The sequence below is a fragment of the Tachypleus tridentatus genome, chromosome 1 (genome assembly GCF_004210375.1).
Source record: "Tachypleus tridentatus isolate NWPU-2018 chromosome 1, ASM421037v1, whole genome shotgun sequence".
NCBI classification, from domain to species: Eukaryota; Metazoa; Arthropoda; class Merostomata; order Xiphosura; family Limulidae; genus Tachypleus; species Tachypleus tridentatus.
In genome coordinates this window covers 63952131-63969997 of record NC_134825.1, presented here as the reverse complement: position 1 = coordinate 63969997, position 17867 = coordinate 63952131, and the positions used below count along the sequence as shown (strand labels likewise).

At 34.9% G+C, this 17867-nt stretch overlaps 1 protein-coding gene across 2 annotated transcripts in view; it reads right to left on the bottom strand.

The window, feature by feature from the left end:
* The window catches only part of LOC143250517 (pleckstrin homology domain-containing family G member 1-like), an 81799-nt gene that overhangs the window by 47446 nt on the left and 16486 nt on the right, over nucleotides 1-17867 (bottom strand). The window contains exon 1 of one of the 2 annotated variants that reach the window (XM_076501183.1): nucleotides 13140-13752. The exons of the other annotated variant lie outside the window; for it this stretch is intronic. Coding sequence (XP_076357298.1) covers nucleotides 13140-13416 — 277 coding nt within the window. The 5' untranslated portion in view covers nucleotides 13417-13752. Of the gene's footprint in view, nucleotides 1-13139; nucleotides 13753-17867 lie in introns of those variants that run through there. 2 annotated transcript variants of the gene reach the window in all.

The following is a 17867-nucleotide window of genomic DNA, read 5'->3' as shown; positions in this document are numbered from 1 at the left end:
TTGAACCTGCGTGTTTTTTTCATGTCATGAATATCTTAGCATCATAAGTTAAATTCATAAAAATTTGCAAAACCTTGTATTTGAGATAAAATATAAATGTTAATAGCATCGATAACCTCAGCATAAATTATAAATGTGTGTGTGATTTTTACAACTAGAGGCCTGCAGTCTTGAAACTTTCATATGTTCTACGGTAACTCTTGAACGCTGAATCCAAAAATAATATCAATTTCTCTGTTAACAAAACGTCATATGTACTTTTGCATAAGTGAACCATTTCATTGAAATCGGGTCACATTTTGTTATACTTAAAAAGTTGACAACCACTGGCTATACATTTCTCTAGACCAATCGCGACGTGAGAATCTTATCGGTTGTTATAGACACCAAACATAATAATATAAAATATTCACTGTGGTAAACGAAACAGTAATTTGGTCTAAGTAAGAGTTTTTCTTTTGGTTTGTTAACAAACCCTTATTGACAGAAAAAATAAATACAATTTTCGAAACCAGTGTAGTTGATCTATGGAAAATCCATTATTAAAACCCAAACATCTTTCAAGAAGTTTAAATTCACAGGCCTGTGGAATCTGCGAAAATTTCATTTGTACAAGCCAGAAGAAAACTTAAAACTTGACAATCTTGTGACTTACTAATAAAGAAACAAGCCACGTATTTCAATAAAACTTAAGTATCGATTATACGGGACCATGAAATTTTATGAATAAATCTTTGTGCAGGCAAATACTTTAATTATCATGCAAACTGGCAATTTTCAGTTAGTTTAAGTTCAATCAACCAATTTCAATTTAAGATAGTCACATAGTACTTGACAGCGGTCTCGTTGTAATTTGTTTCTGTAACACATTAACTTCTGTGCAAGTAAATTTATAAATAAAACAAGAGCTTTCTTTTATATAACATTACATCTTGCTAACTGAAAGCAATTTACATTTTAACCGATTTATATTCGTGTTGGCCCGGCATGGCCAGGTGAATAAGGCACTCGAGTCGTAATTCGAGGGTCGCGGGTTTGAATCCCTGTCAGCCGTGGGGGCGTTATAATGTGACGGTCAATCCTACTATTCGTTGGTAAAAGAGTGATGATGAGTAACTGCCTTCCCTCTAGTCTTGAAGTGCAAAATTTGGGATGGTTAGCGCAGGTGGGCGATGAAGACCTAAGCCTCAACAACATTATTCTCCCCATGGAAAGCTGCTATAAAAATAAAAAGCAATAGACTAGCTATAAATAACAAGTAACTGCAAACAGAGAAAAAAATTAATGTAAAAATGAAAACCGATTATTTTTACAAAAAAAAACTAAGGAGGAGAATACGATCATTGAGATCTGTTTGTTTTGTGCTGTTGTTCATTTTTTACATTCCTAGCACTAAGGCAAGGTAAATATGTATTAAATACAAGTGACTTTAATGTATCTTAATTTCCTGTTTATCACAAACTACCCTATGTTATCGATCATGTGCTAATTCCACAAATGATTTGTTTGTTTGTTTTTGAATTTCGCACAAAGCTACTCGAGGGCTATCTGTGCTAGCCGTTCCTAATTTAGTAGTGTAAGACTAGAGGGAAGGCAGCTAGTCATCGCCACCCACCGTCAACTCTTGGGCTACTCTTTTACCAACGAATATTGGGATTGAACGTAACTTTATAACGCCCCCACGGCTGAAAGAGCGAGCCTGGTTGGCGCGACGGGGATGCGAACCCACGACCCTCAGATTACGAGTCTCACGCCTTAACAAGCTTGACCATGCCGGGCCTCCACAAATGAAAACTCTTCTTCAAAGGTAAACAATTGAGTTCACCAATTACTCCTAAACGAAGAATACCTCTTTGTATGACCACTAAAACCCTTTTGATATGTCTAGAAACCACCAAGTTTTATAACAACTTACTTGTAAGATTAAATAAAGCATTTGCTGCAATTTATCTTTCTTCCTTTCGTTAGAGAAAAATCTTAACTAGTTCAATCCAAAAAATACAGCTATGCCTCATATTGATTAAACTTTCAAAACATAATTGAAAAAATAACTAAGTGTTATTATAATTGTTATTACACAACAACATGGGTATTTAAATACTTAAAGCTAAGGAAGCTATTTAGGGCAAGACATGTGACAAAATTTAGATTTAAAAGTTAAATAAATATCGATATATATCCAATTTATGATATCTGCTAACAATACTGATACACACAGTTTCTTTCTTTTTTAATATAAATATATTTTAATAAATATCACAATTTACAATAGCGGTTATTACAAATAATGCTTTATATACAAAAGTTTTACAAACGATATTGTGTCCTCAATCTGATTTGTAACTTCCTTGATATCTTATCGAGGGTTCACGGTTAGCGAATTAATTTCAAATTAATGTGTACCCAATTCTTCTTTATTCGTCTGTCAAACGTCCACCATTGAAGTTATATAATGTTTTCTTAAAATCTATTGAACTTAAATGGTTTGTAATGTCCAAAATTTATAAATGTTCCTCGTCAAACATCTGAATCTCCGAATTACTAAGAGTTAATCACAGTTATAGCTTCCGAAGTTTATAGCAAACCAATAATATATACTGCCTTTTGGCGTGTCATGTTGTTACATTTATAGACTCGAGAGAGTTTCTAAAAATTTCAGCTTGCACATAAATATATACAATACACTAGTGTTTACGCACACATATTTGTTATTGATTCTTCACTCGATAATCTTCTACAACTTCAGAGAATAGGCAGGAATTCCGCAATACAGATTAAACAGTATAAATTATGTACATTTATTAATATAAATTTAGCCTAAACAGACATCTATATTAAAATAGATATATAAAAGTAAACCCCTCACACCAGGCAAAAGAATATTTTTTTGTTGAATGATTTTCATCATGTATTTTGATGGTTGCATATTAAGTTCAGTTCTTTGACAAGAGTTAGGTGTTAGTTTTTGCAATAAAAAATTAAAACCAGTTGGGACGAACTATTTCAGAAAATAATTCGAACCCAAGACATAAAATGTATTTATATGTCTGACTTCATAACGCTGTTGTTGTTTTGAATTAAGCACAAAGCTACACAACGGGCGATTTGTGCTCTGCCCACCACGGGTATCGAAACCCGGTTTTTAGCGTTGTAAGTCCGCGTCTGCAGACACATCGCTGAGCTACTGGGGGGCAACTTCATAATGCTTGTTTTGAATTTCGCACAAAGCTACTCGAGGGCTATCTGTGCTAGCCGTCCCTAATTTAGCAGTGTAAGACTAGAGGGAAGGCAGCTAGTCATCACCACCTACCATCAAATGTTGGTCTACTCTTTTACCAACTAATAGTGGGATTGACCGACACATTATAACGCTCCCATGGCTGAAAGGGCGAGCATGTTTGGCGCGACTGGGATGCGAAGACTTCATAACGCAGAAAATAGCTTTGTATTAAAATAAGAAGATAGAATTGATAGTTTAAATAAACAAATTGGAAACTACATAAAGTAAGTTAAATAATTCTTCGTTTTCCTTTCAGCCTTGTCTTGTTCAGCCGATATTTGAAAAAAAAAGAAGAAAAAACAATCTTGTTTTCTTTTTACTATTAGCTTCGATAAGAAAGAAAGACGAAAGATAAAATTGAAAGAAGTGATAATGTGGAACACATCAAATTACCTAACACTAATCCATAAACATACACGTGGGTTTAAACTAATATTAACAAGTGTAACAAGAAAGTCATATTCTTTGATCTACATTCCAATTCTTCTACCAAAATTTTAGAATGATATCTGTGATGCCACTGAAATCTGTATAAAGCTTATGATAAGATTTAGATCTGTTTCAGAAAGTTACTGGATACAAACATATATATATGTATATATATATAATAGTAAAATAAAATTATCCGCTTACAATCGTCTAGGCCTAGCATGGCCAGGTGAGTTAAGGCTTTGGACTCGTAATCTGAAGGTCGCGGGTTTGAATCCCCGTCGCACCAAACATGCTCGCCCTTTCAGCTGTGAGGGCGTTATAATGTGACGGTCAATCCCACTATTCGTTGGTAAAAGAGTAGCCCAAGAGTTGGCGGAGGGTGGTGATGGCTAGCTGTCTTTCCTCTAGTCTCACACTGCTAAATTAGGGACGGCTAGCGCAGATAAAACTTGTGTAGCTTTGCGTGAAATTAAAAAAAAAAAAAAAAACAACCGTTTATATTCATGTTATTTACCAACGTATATGTAAAAGGAAAAACATTAAGTATTCTTTACACTAGTGAACCCTAAATTATTTAGTTTATCTTTCCAATCACGTTATCCTACCATAATCCTGATGTATGGTGATACACAGATTAATCATGTTGTTTGATGTTTCATCGTCATATTTCACGTGAAGCCCGTGATATTCCAAATTAGGCTTTCTAATTTTATAATCGTCTCGCGGTTTCACAGTTGTATTATGCAGTCACTTGTTTTACTATGTTCTGTTTATTATTATTAAGATAAAAAACCGTAACCAAGGCTGTCCCGTTTTTATATGGTACCATAAAACTGACAAATAAAGTGCATTATTCCTAATGCCAAAAAACAAAATTAAAAACAAAACACACTAATAACATCAATCTATAAAATCGTCCTTATATGTACTGCACACAGAGGAAGTTCGTTTTCATATCCTTGTTAAAATATATTGTAATATTTTAATAATAAAGATGTTGTAGTATCTCAGCAAGTAGATAGATACAGGGTGTTCGGAAAGTCACTGTGCAGTTTTGTAATCATATTTTATTCAGTTTATTTCAAGTCAGCAACTGATAGCGGTGTTTAGAAACAAAATAAGAAGGATCCAGGTCTGTATTGATGCCAACGGGGGTCACTTTCAACATTGATTATAATTGTCATTCATATTTACCTCCTGTATTCTATATTGAAACATGTCTGTTGATAAATATATAAGTGCACAGTGACTTTCCGAACACCCTGTATGTCCTAAGCTGACTAATATTAACAAGTGGGATTCTAACAGCTATTTCTAATATAAAAATAAAACTTAATTAATTAAATTAAATATAAATAAAATATGTTATCATTATATACAAATAACAGAAAATATGTTATCATTATTGTTATGTTGGTTATGTTATACAATATAAATATATGATCAACTTCTATACTAAGGAAAATGATCAAGTACTGGTTTATATAAGAGTTTCATGTGAATACATATTTTACAGTTAGGTCGATATTCAAGTTAATCTGTCAGAATGTCTACGTTTGTTTGTTTTTGGAATTTCGCGCAAAGCCGTCCAGCCGTTCCTAATTTAGCAATGTGAGACTAGAGGGAAGGTAGCTAATTATCACTACCCACCGCCAACTCTTGGACTTATCTTTTACCAATGAAGAATGAGATTGACCGCATATTATAACGTCCACACAGCTGAAAGGGCGAAAGTGTTTGGTTTGACGGGGATTCGAACCTGCGACCCTTAGATTTCGAGTTGAGTGCCATAACCACCTGGACATGCTGGACCGAGAATATCTGTTAAATCGTTCAATTCAGCATACATCATGTGTTTCTGTACTTAATTTTGACTTTAGTGGACAAATTTAAGCTGAAATGTATCAGTGAACTGTGTATCTTAAATCTGAAAGAAAAAAAATTCTTATCAAAACAGTGATTTTTTTTTCATCGAGAATCAACGTATCATTTTTTTTTCAAATATCCGGCTGTTTTTCAGTGCAGCCTTTTTGTATCCTCTCCCACTAAAACTGGCCAGGTGGTAGGAGAGCTCGACTCGTAATGTGAATGTCGCGGGCTCGAATCCCCGTACACAATAAACGTGCTCTCATTTCAGCCGTGGGGGAGTTATTATGCGATGATAAATACAATTATTCGTTGATAAAAGAGTAGCCCAAGAGTTGGCGGTGGGTGGTGATGAATATCTGGCTGCGTTCTCTCTAGTCTCACACTGCTAAATTATAGTATCCCTCGTGTAGCTATGGGCGAAACTCAAAATAAAACTGTTTCCTGTCCATCCTTGATGACGAGGAACCTACTTGGAAAAAAAAATCTCAGAACGGCTGATATGAATATTATAACTTTTACTGATAAGCAGAGAGCAACGTTTCGACCTTCCTAGGTCATCTTCAGGTTAAGAGTTAAGATGATCTAGGAAAAAAAGAAGGTCGAAATATTGTTCTCTGTTTATCAATAAAAGTTATAATATCCATTATCAGCTGTTCTGAGATATATTTTTATTTCCTGTCCAGTTATATCCTAAAGTAAAAATATCTTTCAGTTAGTTATGAGAACGTTTTGATGAAGACGCGTGTTTTGCGGCAAAAAAAACAAAACAAAACTGCAGGATACAGTGTGTTGTTATTAAAAGTGGTTATAGTTTAGCGATCTTCCACTAGTTCGAACTGTGGCACATTTTCAGTGGATGTGTCTTACTCGAATTACTAAGATAACCCATTATGAAATAAATGAGATATAACATCTCCAATTTCGTTTGAGTTTATTCATTTTTTTTTCTTAGCTCCAAACATAGGAAACATTTAACTGATAGAAAAACATACTTAACTTGATAGATTGTTTTCAAATTTAGTACACTAATAGATCTTTACAAGAAGTTTCAAAATTTCTTATGTCGGAACTTTAAGCGCATGTCTTCTGTATATAGAAGTTCAACTTGTACGTCATTATAATTTAAACGGCATGCATACATACTTCTGTTCAAAAATACTTAAACGAAATATTGAGTTAATGCGGTAAAACCTAAGTAACAGACCTGTGTTAATGTCAACTCATGCTACGACTAAAGCGTACAGATTCAGAAAAATTTTACTTAAATACCCATACATGTTTGTGATGAATGAAAGTTACATAATGTCAATACAGATGTAATTATACGAAAACAGAGTAAAAAAATCTTCTAACAATCTCTCAGTACTTTTACTTTTGCTTTCGGTACTTTTGGGGTCTATTTTTTTCTAGGTTGGATTAATACGGTAGTTCTTTGAATACGAAATTGATTCCGGATGCTGTTCTGCTCTTGAACGTGTATAAATAGTTTAACTGGATTATTTTGTAGAACTTGAGTGTCAAGTGGTGAAGTGAACTATATATATATAGTGAGGGCTTGCGGCGACGGGACAACTCACAAGTGCCTGTAAGTCTACCTCAAATTACTCAGACATAGTAACGTGTCTGTAGTTTTAATTCATCAGTGACGTAAGATAAAAATCTTTTAAAAACATTCGAATATATGTGTATTAGTTAAACAGTAGACAATATGTTCTAACCTTGTTTCTTATGGGTCAGAACCAAATGGTACAAAAGTTTCATATTAAATATTTCCATTCTACATGTCGTCATCTAATAATGAGCCATACCAGTAGAATGTGCTAAGTCATATTAAGACGATATTCGTTTTCATACTTCAACGTTTTATGAATTTCGCGCAAAGCTACTCGAGGGCTAATTGTGCTAGCCGTCCCCAACTTAGCAATGTGAGACTAGAGTTAAGGAAGCTAGTCATCACCACCCATCGCCAACTCTTGGGCTACTCTTTTACCAACGAATAGTGGGATTGACTGTAATGTTATAACGCCCACACGGCTGAAAGAACGAGCATGTTTGGTACGACGGGGATTCGAACCCGCGACCTTCGGGCTACGTGTCGAATGCCTTAACCCACCTGGCCGTGCCAGGCCATAATTAGCAGCTCTCAACACAATTTTTATTATTGTACTAAATATAATAGTAGTGTTTGGAGCACACAATCAGAACACGTGTAATGGATCTATTGACACAGTCATTCCAAGTGTGGTGGGTCTTTTCACACAGTCAATGCAAGTGCAATGAATTTATCGACACAATAAGTATATTGTTAATGGATCTGTTAACACAATCAGTACAAATCAGTATACATGCAACGGATTTATTGACATATTTGGAAATATCTTATACAATATTCAGGACCCAAGCAAATTTCCACAGTTAACTAAGAGTAATATACACGTACACTGCAGTTACAAAACATTTCTACCATTTCTGGAAACTTTATTTTCAAATATATAATATGTATTTACGACCTTTTAAACAAACGTTTCCATCCACGCGATAGAAGTGGAAAACATGTTTTCTGCATTATATACACAAAGATGAACCTACCGTTGTGAGACAGTTCAATAAAAAACGTGTTTTCTTTTCGACACCGCAGAAGGGAAAAATGCAGAAAATAAAACAAATCTAATGTAAATTCAAACAGATGCTTTAAACAACCAAACTTGATTGCTGCTTTTAAAATAGATTTCATTTCTTGTAAGTACGACGTGCGTGAGGCGCTGTTAACACAGTAGTAAAGGACAAAAATATGTTTGATGTTTGATTTTAATGGCGACATTCATAGTGGTAAAAAAGCGAGAAATTACACGTCTTTATAACAGTTTAAGTGAAGAAAAATACGTATTTAAAGGACGTGAACGTAACTGTTTAGACGTATCTTCTGTATCAATAAAACGACTTCACATCTCAATTTGTTTTACTGTGATATTTTATTAGATGCTACACCCAACGTGACACAGAGTCATGTTTCAGTATACCATAAAACAAACTTATCCAATTACGTGTAACAATATGTTTACTCATCGAATCGAAATATAAGAACATTTGTCAATGTACATTAAATTGACAGATGTCACTGCGATAGTTTCTTCAGAAAAAAGTTTATATGCTCAAGCGAAATCATGTTTTTTTGTAAGTTTTATACTTTGCTAGTGTAAATGTGCGTATGTACAGTTAAAACGATTTGTAACATTGTGATTAACTGTATGTAGTTAGAAACCTTATACAAATTTGAAAATAAAGCAAAACTGAAAAACTACATTTAAGTGATTTGTACACACATACATGTGTAATATATACATATGTATGTATGCACATATTTATGTTGTGATTTCAACGATAACACCCCATATATATATATATATATATATATATTTGTAGTTGATGAAGTTATTTGCACAGGTAGGGTTGACTGCACAGTTAAAGTTTCACCACAGAAGCCTGTTAAGCTAATATATAAAGCTGAACATTATTCATGTTCTCTCTATATACCGCTTACGACAGGATTGCAGCAGGAAGCAATTATGGAGTGGTCATCCCACAGCCACATTGCCATTTCCAGGGGAGTCTGGAGCATGCCCCCCCATAAACTTTCTGAAAATTGATGCTATGATATTGAGGTTTTAGCCATTTTAGCTACAAATACTACATACACACAACATAACGTATTTAATTAAAAGAAGCGAGTTTTAATATACAAGTTGTAGCAATACATGCCAAGAAAAAATGGTCAGGCCATGGCCTGACTGGCTTTATCGCTTTCTACGGTTTTTCATACATTAAAGAAACGGCCTTGTGTTGAATAACTGAATTAAAAATCAACCTATGTAATTCTTTGCGAATCAAAGGTGTACAAAAAATAAGTGTTTATAAGGAAATATATGACGATACAAGTAACAATAATTACATAACAAAAATCATGCCCAATCTGCTAAATACTTCAATTCAAAAATGAATTCTAAAGATTCTTAGCTGAGTACCTGATATTAAATAAACAAAGAAAAAAGTTTTCGTACAATAATTAAATCACATACACTGCGTGAGTCAAAGTAAGTATAAAATTCCAGCTTCCGGCTCCTTAAAACAACCATTTACCATATAAGGCATGTGACGTCACTCACTTAGGCGTCCAAACTGCATCATCAGAAGTACGAATTGAAACAAATCGTTTTCTTTTTCTTTTTTAACGTACAAGTTGTGATGATAACAAAAGTTAACTAATCTTCGATAATTGAGAAGGAATCATACAGTAACCAGTTTAGTTGTTCAATCAAAACAATTTCTTAAAATATTGATATTTTTTGGTTATCAAAATATGCCTTGAAAAACATTCATTTGTTTAAAAACAAAAATGTGAATTTTACATTCAGTACGGATACAAACTGGACGAACACCATACAGCTATTCTGGTAACGGTTCTCTTTATCAAATTGGTGATAATGCCGCATCATCAGCACTTTTTATCTGTTCATTAGGTGGTCTGGGGCTACAACCCGCCCTTTAAATAGCTTGCTACAGTGATATAATAGATACATTAGACAGATATTCAACATTGATTATGTTGTTCTAGAGATATACACATTGAAACATGTTTCTCCTTGTTTATTTATTGTTTTTCAAAACAGCAACAATAATCACAAGTACGTAAGTAAGTGTGTTTTCTTATAGCAAAGCCACATCGAGCTATCTGCTGAGCTCACCGAGGGGAATCGAACCCCTGTTTTTAGTGTTGTAAATCTGGAGATATACCGCTGTACTAGCGGGGGGGCACTAAGTAAGCCTAACTATAGTGTAGTCAAACGAGAAAATCTAACCGTGGTTTACTTCTTGTTTTCAAAGTATTCTTATTAAAAACACAAGAGTAACTCACGAAGTCACACAGCCAGTGTGGCAAATATGCGTGTAATGTGTGTTTCAGCTCCAAAAAAAATGTTAGTTCTTATGTATAAATAACGATCTTCACAATTACCAAGTCGATTGTTTTTTCTAGGACAGAAAACCTAAAACTGATCTTAATCACGAGTGTGTTGTTAGGTACCACTCTGACCAGTAAAAAAATATCATTTCTAGTATATTACTAGTTTACACAACGCACAGTTTACATACCAGTCGAGCTGCCTTCCCTCTAGTCTTACACTGCTAAATTAGGGACGGCTAGCATAGATAGCCCTTGAGTAGCTTTGTGCGAAATTCCAAACCAAACATACCAGTCGCTTTGATGAGACAATTCGTGCAGGAAATTATAAATGGTCTTTTTTTAAATTTTGTTTTCGGTTCATGTGATTTACTGATAAACATCTTTTCCTTCCCGACAACAGTAGCTATATATCATTTAATGTATGTCGTGCATGATACAGAGTTTATTTACAACTTCGCATACATAATACATGTGCTGTTTAGTTCAAAGTTCTAACGTCATGTGACACCAATACTTTCACGAAAAGTTTCACGAAAGGCTGTACATATATTGCAACACCCTAAATAAAACTTGATGTAACAAGCAACGCAGTTGTATTTTAACCTACATCGGTAAATAAGGCAAACAAACGCTCGAGTTGGTTCAAATGTTCAAGTTTCTTCAACATTCCACAAACAGTTTACCTCCCGTTGGTTCAGCGGTAAATCAAAAATCGGATTTCTATACCAGTGGCGAGCAGAGTAGAGGTAGGCCACTGCGAAGCTTGCACTTGACAACAGACAAACAACAACAGTTTATTTTACACTGAGTATCTCCAGCAAGCGATTAACGGGAGGAGATTACACTCATTTTATAAGATGTTAATAATACCAGCAACATACGTTAACCGGCCTGACAAGGCCAGATGGTTAAGGCACTCGACTCTTAATCTGAAGGTCGCGGGTTCGAATCCCCATCACACGAAACATACTCGCCCTTTCAGACGTGGGGGCGTTATAATGTTACGGTCAATTCCACTACTCGTTGGTAAAAGAGTAGCCCAAGAGTTGGCGGTGGGTCTTACACTATAAAATTAGGAACGGCTAGCGCAGATGGCTCTCGTGTAGCTTTGCGCGAAATTCAAAACCAAACCAAAAATATACGTTAATCAAATGATTAACTTGTGCAGGAACTTCATTCGTGTTCATCATATAAACTTAATCTCGTTAGTGTTTTTAATAAAATGTGGTTGAGTTCATATCACGAACAAAATGTTATCAAACTGTTTCATTGAAACAACTTTTAAGTCAGTCTGCCAAAGAAACGAGTGGACTGTCATGGTAACCTTATGATATTTTACGTGTTAATATGTCAAACACAAAGGAAATCAATAACGAATGATGCAAAACGAGATGAGAACACAGACCGTGAACGTTTTGAGAGAAACTCGAATACGTGCAAGGATAAAATGGTTCATGAAGTTTGACCTCGGAGTACCGATGTCAGCATTATTGTGATGTTAACTATATACGACTAGCCACTAAAGAAAACAACCCTTACGCATTACAATAACGGTTTTATTTATAAAATTCGTTAGTTAGCAGGGATAGAGAAAGACTACATATTTAACGAGACCAGTTCAATACGTGTATTCGTTAAAATCATTCTTTGTAGGATTATATTCCTATATACTACATGGTAATATTATATTCCTATATACTACATGGTAATATTATAATCCTATATATTACATGGTAATATTATATTCCTATATATTACATGGTAATATTATATTCCTATATACTACATGGTAATATTATATTCCTATATACTACATGGTAATATTATATTCCTGTATACTACATGGTAATGAATAAATAAAATAAAATTATGCGTCGAGCTTATTAACATTCTATGTCATGTTAGCTTTACGTGTACAGGCTTAAAGAGCACAGAACAAATTCGGTGGTCTGGAGTCTGCATTTCTCCCTCAATAAACCACTAAAAAATACGTTGGGTGGGACATCTTTGCACGCTAATAGAAACCTGTTGCCATAAGAAGTGGGCTGCAAGACAGCTATCATCAACATATGGGCGAGTTAACTGACCTAAACACACCCAGAAAAGGGCTGACTCAGTCGTTTTTCTTTCCACTTTGTCTAGACTTTTATTTCTGAATTCTGAGTGGCGAACTAAATAATTCAACGACAGTCCCCTCGTCTTCATGGGCTTAACACATTTGAACTTTTGCCATAGACATCTACATGAATACGTTTGATAAAAGAAGAAAACCTTAGCTCCAAATAGCGATATTTTCAGGGTTGTTTTTTTTTTCTCGCCAGAATAAACCGGAAACATGTAACATTGGCAATTTTTATAATAATCAAATTAATCCAGCGTTTCCGCTGTACTTTCTGAACTTGAAATCATAATGAGACCATAACTAAAAATAGTATACAATAATTAGTTCATTTACTCGTCAATCATAACAAAATCCATTAAATATTAAACCTAGCTACTAGAAACAGGACATATTGAAAGCTAATTAAATTTGTTAATTAAAAATCTTTGATTAATTGCCATATTAACAAGGCATATATATGTATAATAACGTCTTACCGAAAAATTCCTCCCATTTGAGGGAATCATCTGAATCACATTCTTGTTTTTCACTGTGCTGACCGCGTGAAAACCTCAAGTTCTGCTCAGATTCACATCTACCATGGATAGAAAGTGTCTGTCTGGAGCCTCCAGAAGGCATGGAACGGATGGATTGGCAGGTTCGATTCCCATGACTGGATTGCATCACCATCAGTATAGAAAGATGCGTCTGCCCCTCTGTCGAAGTGTGCAGGAAAGTGTGAACACAAAGCTCCACCGAGGAGTGTGCTTTCATTCATACATAGAGACGGTGGATACTATAAGTCACGTGATTACCTTGTAGTCTGCAGCCCCAACCACCTTTCAAGATCTTTCAAAATCTGTTAAACGTACGTACAGCTTGCAGACAACGATAAGACTATTTTCAAAGCTTTATTCGTAAAAAAACTTTCACCCATTATAACATTGACCCTACTTACCGTAAGCACTCTCACGCGAGTCAGGCTGTGGAAGATGCTGTGTAAGGTTTGAATTATTTTACGAGAACTAGGAGCGCGAGGCACACAGAGCATGAAGCACGAGCTCACGGGTCACAAGCGTACACACTTAGGTTGCTATATCAGTTTATGACAACGACTTTTACTTCAACGCGTAGACGCTAACCACGAGCTAAGTAACAGACGAGTCTATATTTGCAACAAGGGGTGTACTCTTCTTTTAAGATATTTAGAGGTGGCGGATAAGACAACAATCTCTTCTGTGCATTCTACACATACCACAACATTTTTCTCTTTATTCAGTTTCTATACAGTTTTTTATGTAAGAATACTATAGTTCAAGTAAAAAATCCCTGTGTTTTCATAAAACAAAACCACAGTAACAAGTTAACACTGCTATACTACACTACAACTGCAGTTTCGTCTTCTTACGTTCATTCAGCGGTGAATCATATTAATAGTACTCACAAAGAACAAAACAAGCAAAATTTAAAATGTGCACAGAAATAACCATAACGGGGTAGAAACACGAAACTTCAGTTTTCTAGTCAACCACGCTGACTCTTGGACCGCGCTAGGTGCAGTTCAGTATTAAAACTGCTTTGTGCTTGGATTGCCGTTTTGTACCTGTGCACGAATACCCTAAACGAAAACAAAAATATTTACGCAAAACCATGTTTTAGGTCCTCACGAAATCTTCTATTTCTTTCATGCCCGGCATGGCCAGGTGATTAAGAAAGTGAGGCCTGTGAAACTGAGGTTAAACTGGATAGATGGAATACTCCCAATGCAATTTGGGTCTTACATTCACCAGTTCCGACATGACCAGATGGTTAGGACGCTCGACTTGGGATACTCTTTTACCAACGGATAATGATATTGATCGTCACAATATAACGCCCCCACGGCTATAAGGGCGAGCATGTTTGGTGTAACGGGAATTCGAACCCAAGACCCTCAGATAGCCATCGTGTAGCTTTGCGCGAAATTCAAAACAACACAATTTATTTCCTGATGCTGCACTGTTTTCACGTTTTATCAATCAATTCACATGCTCTCCTATTTTCGTTACTAGCTGTTCATAATTCACTTTGTTTGTTTGTTCGTGATTAAGTACAAAACTACACAAAGAGCTAGCTGTGCTCTGCCCACCGCGGATATCGAAAACCGATTTCTAGTATCTTAAGGCTGCAAACATATTGCTGTGGCACTGGGATGGAGGATCATAATTCCCATCGGTACAGAGGTTTTTAATAGAAGATAACAAAAAGAAGATTTATTTCCATCGAAATGACGAGATCAAACACAAAATAGTTACAACCTTACGAGGAGTAATAATTTGAAAACTTGGTTTGGTTTGTTTTGAATTTCGCGCAAAACTACATAAGGGCTATTTGCGCTAGCCGTCCCTAATTTAGCAATGTAAGACTAGAGGGATACAAGCTAGTCATCACCACCGGTCGCCAACTCTTGGCCTACTCTTTTACCAACGAATAGTGGGATTGACCATCACATTATAACGCCCCAACGGCTGAAAGGGCGACCATTTTTGGTGTGACGGGATTCGAGCCCGCAACCCTTTGACTACGAGTTGAGTGCCTTAACCACCTGGCCATGCCGGGCCCAATTTAAAAACTGAAACTCCTGATTTAATTTCGTATAATTATTTATCTGTTCAAAGCAGACAAAAGAAAACAAAATGTGACATAACTGGGCTATGGAAACATGGTACTTAACATATGTAAACAGTTTATCGGATATTTATCAGTAGGTATTGATTCAAACTAAATTTATAATTGCATTCTGTGATATTTCATAAAGATTGTTACAAAGCATAAGCTTCATCATTCTAAACTATAAAAGGGCATTCAGCGTAGATATCGTATAATGTGGTCGTAAAAACACTTGGACATTTATTTTTTATTGCAATAGTTAGTTATGTTACTATAATTTATCTCGGACGAGTATCTAATTCATTATGTTACGTTACGTATTACTATTTCAAATAACCGGAAATTTGAATATGAAGCTAGAAGGTAATTAAACATTAATATGTATCAAATTTATGATATTTACCAACAACATTGATAAGCACAATTTCCTTTCTTAACACAAATATATTTTAATGTACAAAATACATTAAAATATGTTTGTGTTAAGAAATATACTTTAATGTACAAAAATATAGATACAATTTATAATATCGGGTATTACAAATAGTTAATACAAATAATGATTTATATGCAAAAAATCTACAAATTCACGAACAATATTCAGTCTTCTCTCTGGTCTGGAACTGAATATTTTATCAATGGTCCAGGTCCACAAGGCACAAATTAATTTTTCGTTGATACAATTGACGGCGTGCAAACTAGTTATTTTCTTAGTTAGCTTCACGCGGTTTACAAGCTCACTTTTTATCGAGAAGATACTTAATGTCCTCCTGGAAATACTAATGTCCGCAGTTAACTATCTGAAGTTGAATGATTCTTAATCTATAAACGTTCCTGGTCAAATTATGTAGTTTCCGATTAATGGCTTAATAACAATTATAGTTTCCGAGGCTTACAGTATACTGACTGTAGCTGACTCTTGGCGTCTTGCGATAGCTTGCTTATATATACCAATCACGAGAGATTCGTGAACGTTCGACAATGTTTAAAAAAACGCTAGCTTTTTCGTAAAATAAATATTGTTGATTCTTTCTGTCTAAAATCTTTACAAATTTGGAGAAAAGGCGAGACTTGCACAATACACATACAACAATATGCTTTACATGCATCAAACTGAAACAAACGTAGGTTTTAAAACAAATGTATAACAGTATATCCATTACAATTATTCGAATGGAAATTCTTCATTATAAAAATACTCAGTTCAATACACAACTTTAAACAACCTGGTGAGTTTAAGTTTCTTTTAATACTTGTGTTATTGTTTATCGAGTAATATTCCTACTATTTTGAACAACTCGCAGTTTGAGGAAAAGGTGGATCCTAGTGTTGTTCACTGAAGCCTGGTTTCTGACCTGCAACCACAAGGCTTATGTACCCTCAGCTTGACCTTTTGTCGCCTTAAATGAATAACATTCAACGAATCTTCTCCTCAAGTTGAGAAGATATCAGTAATCTTAACTGTATTACAAAAACGCATCAATTACAAAACAATATAGGTCAATTTACAGATTCGGACGCATTCGTTTTGAAATTACTCTCATTTTAAACTAATCGTTTCAAAAATTATTTTTACTTAGCGAAAATGATGAAATTGTTGTTGATTTTAGAATATCAAATTATGTGATAAACAGACTTGCTGTGAAACTATTCAAAGACTTTTAAAACAGTTACGAAACACTCGCAAAGAGCTAGAACATGAGTGAAACATGATAATAAAGATCTATAATATGTGTGAAATACATTCATAAATCGTGTTGTATGAAAACCATTCATAAAAACCTATTTCATCTGTAAAAATCGCAATGAAGGTCGTTACAACTTTCAAAAATATACATAAATACAACTCTACGTGTAAAAAGTTTTCGTACAGACTTTATGTAATTATGAACCATATGCATGGAAACATATGAAAACGGTTTGTGCAGGAACTTTACATATGTGGATATTAAGCATAGAGAACCGTTACAGTAGCATAAACAACAGTCTATAGAACTGAAGACTCGCTATATTTATACATAGCTAGTTAGTGATAAGCTTTTCATGTGACCCTGATATAAATCTCATGCATATGTAACACATTAAATAAAGTCTGCTCTGCATAAACTAAAGAGCTATTTTAAAATTGCAGCTATACTTAATTATTTATATACTTGTTGACGGAAGTACTGAAAGTATAGATTTAATACAGAAGGATCTTCAGGTTTTGATTTACAGTTTTTGTGTAACAAAGCAAAGAAGTTTTTCTCAGTCGTATCCATTTTCCATGTTCAAAACGCTTAAGATACGATTCTTAAGTCTTCCCTCTCAGGACTTCAGAGGACGAACATTTAGTGTGATAGAAATGTTTTTTTTTTTTTTTAATTTCTCGCAAAGCTACACGAGGGCTATCTGCGCTAGCTATCAATAAGTTAGCAGTGTAAGACTAGAGGGAAGGCAGCTAGTCATCACCACCAACCGCCAATTCTTGGGCTACTCTTTTACCAACGAATAATGGGATTTACCGTAACATTATAACGCCCTCCACGGCTGAAAGAGCGAGCATGTTTGGTGTGACGGGTATTCAAACCCGCGAC